The 5,279-nt window shown below is 56.4% G+C and overlaps 1 protein-coding gene across 2 annotated transcripts in view; it reads left to right on the top strand.

Annotated features, from left to right (window-relative positions):
• Positions 1 to 353: 353 nt before the first annotated feature.
• Positions 354 to 5,279, top strand: part of GDPD3 (glycerophosphodiester phosphodiesterase domain containing 3) — a 9,596-nt gene continuing 4,670 nt past the window's right edge. The window contains exons 1-7 of one of the 2 annotated variants that reach the window (XM_006148217.3): positions 354 to 621; positions 887 to 929; positions 1,110 to 1,245; positions 1,322 to 1,367; positions 3,281 to 3,399; positions 3,474 to 3,563; positions 3,851 to 3,984. In XM_006148217.3, the coding sequence (XP_006148279.1) occupies positions 492 to 621; positions 887 to 929; positions 1,110 to 1,245; positions 1,322 to 1,367; positions 3,281 to 3,399; positions 3,474 to 3,563; positions 3,851 to 3,984 (698 nt within the window). In that variant the 5' untranslated portion in view covers positions 354 to 491. Of the gene's footprint in view, positions 622 to 886; positions 930 to 1,109; positions 1,246 to 1,321; positions 1,368 to 1,461; positions 1,581 to 1,632; positions 1,723 to 2,009; positions 2,144 to 3,280; positions 3,400 to 3,473; positions 3,564 to 3,850; positions 3,985 to 5,279 lie in introns of both variants that reach the window. The other variant, XM_014587713.2, reaches the window with a different exon arrangement.

The following is a 5,279-nucleotide window of genomic DNA, read 5'->3' as shown; positions in this document are numbered from 1 at the left end:
CCTCCTTAGTCACTGCCTTCCCCTTCCAGTGGCTTCCTATCTAACTAGCTAAGGGCGATTCCGGGTGACTCAGGGGCATCTTCCACACCCCCGGGTTCTCTGGAAATGGCAAGGGGCGGGTGTGTTGTATACCCCAGATCTAAGCACCAGGGGAGTTGGGGGCTGAGGTCAGGGAGGTCATGACAGACCTGGCTGGGATGGCACTTGATTCTCCCGACATGGCCAGGGACACAGGGGTGCCGGGGTCCCTGAAGGATCTGAGGATGTGAGGGCCAGGCTGCCTGCCTCTCCTTCTGCATCTGTCCCAGCCCCACTGAGCCCTGCAGCCTGGCCACCTGCCAGGAGCAGGCTCAGCAGGTCCCAGGGGCGTGGTGGTGGCCAGTGGCAAGCCAGCCTCCACCGGCTAGGCAGGCTGCGAGGCAGCGCAGTCCATCACTGGCTGAGCGGGTGGCGGCAGAGGCGCAACCGCAGCCGCACAGAGTGGGAGCACCATGCTGTCCTACGTCCTCCCCGCCCTGGGCGGCTACGCCATACTCTCCATCTTCTTCCTCCGCCGGCCTCGCCTGCTGCACACGCCCCGGGCTCCAGCCTTCCGTCTCCGCCTGGGGGCCCACCGAGGAGGTAAGCTGGGAGGGGTGAGGAGCAGGACAGGTGCCATGGCGGACCGCAGTGAGGGCGGGAGGCCGGAAGCTGGGCAAGCACCGGGGAGGAATGTGAGGTGGCAGGGCAGGGCAGGGCATGGGAAGATAAGGCTGGACGGACCAGGGCTCCCAGGGGAGATGAGGCATCTGGTGGGAGGGAGGTCAGCGAGAGGGTGTGGGTGCTAAGGTTGGGCCAGGACCTGAGACCCCAGGCCTCAGGGACCCACCCCAGCTGCCCCATGCAGGATCTGGAGAGCGGCTGGAGAACACCATGGAAGCCTTGGAGAAGTGAGTGCGCCCGGGAAGGTTGTGCTGGCTCTGCACTGCATGGCTCTGAGGGGTGCTTTCTGATCTGGGGGAATGGAGTGCCCTGGAGTGCAGGTGGCCCCAGGGCCCCCCAGGCCTCCCTGGCACCATGCAGTCTGGCCCATGCTTGTCCCCTACCCCCACTGACCTTCGCTCCCACAGCTCCGTGGCCCAGCGATCCGACCTCCTGGAGCTCGACTGCCAGCTGACGCGGGACGGCGTGGTGGTGGTGTCCCATGATGAGAACTTGTGCCGCCAGTCTGGCCTGAACAGGGATGTGAGCAGCCTGGACTTTCAGGTAGGCCTTGCCCCAAGCCTCTCCCCCACCCCAAAGTCACTGTTCCTCCTGGTGACGTAATTCCCACTCTCTCCAGGACCTGCCCCTCTACAAGGAGGAGCTGGTGGTGTACTTCTCACCAGGTGAGAGCCCTGTGAGCCCTGGGGCCCCTTCCCACCCCACCCCACCCCACCCTGCCCTTGCTTCTCTGAGCCTCTGCCCACGCCCCCACCCCAGGCCACTTCGCTCACGGGAAGGACCGCCGCATGGTGAGCCTGGAGGATGTGTTCCAGAGGTTCCCCAAGACACCCGTGAGTGTGGAGATCAAAGAGGAAAATGAAGAGCTCATTCACAAGGAGGTCCAGGTCTGGGCAGGGCTCTCCCCTCACCGCTGCCTCTTCCTCCCAGGTAGCAGACCTGGTGAGGCACTTTGCCCGGAACGAGATCACCGTCTGGGCCTCAGAGAAGAACTCCGTCATGAAGAAATGCAAGGCGGCTGTGAGTGCACCCACCTGAGGGGCCTAGACTGGCAGGCTGTGGGAGGGTCTCGAGGCACTGGCCTCTGGAGCAGGATGGGATCTGAGCAGATCGGGGAGTCGGTAGTGTGAGCCAAGGCAGGGTGGTGGCAGAGAGGAGGATGAGGCCCTCCAGTGCTGGGCCAGATGAGACTAACCTGTAGGCAGTAGAGCCTCCGAATTGTCCCAGTCTGCCCCCTGCAGCCCACTCCTCCTCAACAGCTTCTCCAAGAGCAGGCTGATCCCTTCTCACTCTCCCTTTGCCCCCAGAACCCCGATATGCCACGGTCATTCACGATAAGCCGCGGATTCTGGGTGCTGCTGCTCTATTACCTGGGGCTGCTGCCCTTCATCCCCATCTCTGAGCGGTTCCTCCTGTGCTTCCTGCCCACCATCATCAACAGGTACCAGAGGGGGGGCAAGACTCCAGAAAACCACCCCCCACACTTCAAGCCCCACTGCCCAGGGTCCCCTGTGGCAGAGGAGCTCGGTCTTTCCAGCACCTTTGTTACCTTTGAAGACAATGCCACGATCCTTTGAAGACAGTGGTTATGTCTTCAAAGACAGTAAGAGACAGAAAGACAAGAGTGGTGAGAAATCACCCTGAGGCCGGCAGGTGGCTTGGTGATTAAGGTGTTGGACTCCCACATGGCCGACCGTGGTTCAAGACCTGGACCTGGTGGCTTGAAAATCACGTCACACATGTGTGCATGAGTGCCCAAAATCCCAGGAGGAGAAGGGATTGTGGTGTGGCCATCTGCCCTGGGGGTGGGGGGGATTTCTCACTTTCCCTCTCTCTTTCTTTGTCTCTTCCTGGCAAACACATGCACCCCATGGCAAAATAAATAAATAAATAAATAAATAAATAAATAAATAAGAAAGCAAGCAAGCAAGCAGGGCTGGCAGGAGGCATGATGGTTAAGGTGCTGGACTCCCACATGGCTGACTATGGTTCAAGTCCCAGACCTGGCAGCTTACTTTCTCACTTTCCCTTTGTCTCTGGTCAAATTAAAAAATAATAGTAATTAATGAAATTAAATCATTCTTAAAAAAAAGAAAAGAAAAAGCAAGCAAGCAAGCTACTGACCACCCTCCAGGGGAGATAACTATGCTGCAATCTCTTCTTTTCTGTGCTCCTCTTGGGATTTAGGGCATGCACACAGAGTTCAGGACTCAGACCACGTAGGCAGTTGTGCATCCAGCTGCTTTAACCGCCTTGCCACCTGATTGCCCTTCACGTCTAGGGTTCTTACCCAGCATTCATGAGTACCAAGGAGGCTATGAACCCCTGGAATTAATGCGAATGTGCCCTGATGTGGAGTTTTAGGAGAAAGGGTTCATTTATGTATCTAAGCGTATCCTAGGATGTACATCCTAGAATGTGCTTGTTGAATGCCTCCTCTGTTCCAGGTGTAGTGTACTAGCAAATAAGACCCACAGGGGTAAGGAACCAGCAGTTAGAGTAATGGCTATGTCGCTGGACTCCCACGTAGTTGACCGCGCCTTGCTTCTCTGATCTTCTGCCCACGCCCCCACCCCAGGCCACTTCGCTCACGGGAAGGACCGCCGCATGGTGAGCCTGGAGGATGTGTTCCAGAGGTTCCCCAAGACACCCGTGAGTGTGGAGATCAAAGAGGAAAATGAAGAGCTCATTCACAAGGTCAGCTGCCGGCAGGCTGGGCCAGGTCCAGGGCTGGGCAGGGCTCTCCCCTCACCGCTGCCTCTTCCTCCCAGGTAGCAGACCTGGTGAGGCACTTTGCCCGGAACGAGATCACCGTCTGGGCCTCAGAGAAGAACTCCGTCATGAAGAAATGCAAGGCGGCTGTGAGTGCACCCACCTGAGGGGCCTAGACTGGCAGGCTGTGGGAGGGTCTCGAGGCACTGGCCTCTGGAGCAGGATGGGATCTGAGCAGATCGGGGAGTCGGTAGTGTGAGCCAAGGCAGGGTGGTGGCAGAGAGGAGGATGAGGCCCTCCAGTGCTGGGCCAGATGAGACTAACCTGTAGGCAGTAGAGCCTCCGAATTGTCCCAGTCTGCCCCCTGCAGCCCACTCCTCCTCAACAGCTTCTCCAAGAGCAGGCTGATCCCTTCTCACTCTCCCTTTGCCCCCAGAACCCCGATATGCCACGGTCATTCACGATAAGCCGCGGATTCTGGGTGCTGCTGCTCTATTACCTGGGGCTGCTGCCCTTCATCCCCATCTCTGAGCGGTTCCTCCTGTGCTTCCTGCCCACCATCATCAACAGGTACCAGAGGGGGGGCAAGACTCCAGAAAACCACCCCCCACACTTCAAGCCCCACTGCCCAGGGTCCCCTGTGGCAGAGGAGCTCGGTCTTTCCAGCACCTTTGTTACCTTTGAAGACAATGCCACGATCCTTTGAAGACAGTGGTTATGTCTTCAAAGACAGTAAGAGACAGAAAGACAAGAGTGGTGAGAAATCACCCTGAGGCCGGCAGGTGGCTTGGTGATTAAGGTGTTGGACTCCCACATGGCCGACCGTGGTTCAAGACCTGGACCTGGTGGCTTGAAAATCACGTCACACATGTGTGCATGAGTGCCCAAAATCCCAGGAGGAGAAGGGATTGTGGTGTGGCCATCTGCCCTGGGGGTGGGGGGGATTTCTCACTTTCCCTCTCTCTTTCTTTGTCTCTTCCTGGCAAACACATGCACCCCATGGCAAAATAAATAAATAAATAAATAAATAAATAAATAAGAAAGCAAGCAAGCAAGCAGGGCTGGCAGGAGGCATGATGGTTAAGGTGCTGGACTCCCACATGGCTGACTATGGTTCAAGTCCCAGACCTGGCAGCTTACTTTCTCACTTTCCCTTTGTCTCTGGTCAAATTAAAAAATAATAGTAATTAATGAAATTAAATCATTCTTAAAAAAAAGAAAAGAAAAAGCAAGCAAGCAAGCTACTGACCACCCTCCAGGGGAGATAACTATGCTGCAATCTCTTCTTTTCTGTGCTCCTCTTGGGATTTAGGGCATGCACACAGAGTTCAGGACTCAGACCACGTAGGCAGTTGTGCATCCAGCTGCTTTAACCGCCTTGCCACCTGATTGCCCTTCACGTCTAGGGTTCTTACCCAGCATTCATGAGTACCAAGGAGGCTATGAACCCCTGGAATTAATGCGAATGTGCCCTGATGTGGAGTTTTAGGAGAAAGGGTTCATTTATGTATCTAAGCGTATCCTAGGATGTACATCCTAGAATGTGCTTGTTGAATGCCTCCTCTGTTCCAGGTGTAGTGTACTAGCAAATAAGACCCACAGGGGTAAGGAACCAGCAGTTAGAGTAATGGCTATGTCGCTGGACTCCCACGTAGTTGACCGCGGTTCGCGTCCCGGACCCGGTGGCTTAAAACTCACACCGGGCGCATGTGCGTGCATGCCCAAGATCCTGAGAGGAGAATGGAGGAGAAGGGATTGTGGCGTGACCATCCCCTCTGGGGGGTGATTTCTCTCACTTTCTGTCTCTCTGTCTCTGTCTGTCTGTCTGGCGAGCGCACGTGCCCTATAGCGAAAACCTCTTAAAA

The sequence above is a fragment of the Tupaia chinensis genome, unplaced genomic scaffold, assembly GCF_000334495.1.
Source record: "Tupaia chinensis unplaced genomic scaffold, TupChi_1.0 Scaffold000231_1, whole genome shotgun sequence".
Classification (NCBI taxonomy): Eukaryota; Metazoa; Chordata; class Mammalia; order Scandentia; family Tupaiidae; genus Tupaia; species Tupaia belangeri.
The sequence above is the reverse complement of the archived record's forward strand: the minus strand, read 5'-3'. Positions and strand labels throughout refer to the sequence as shown.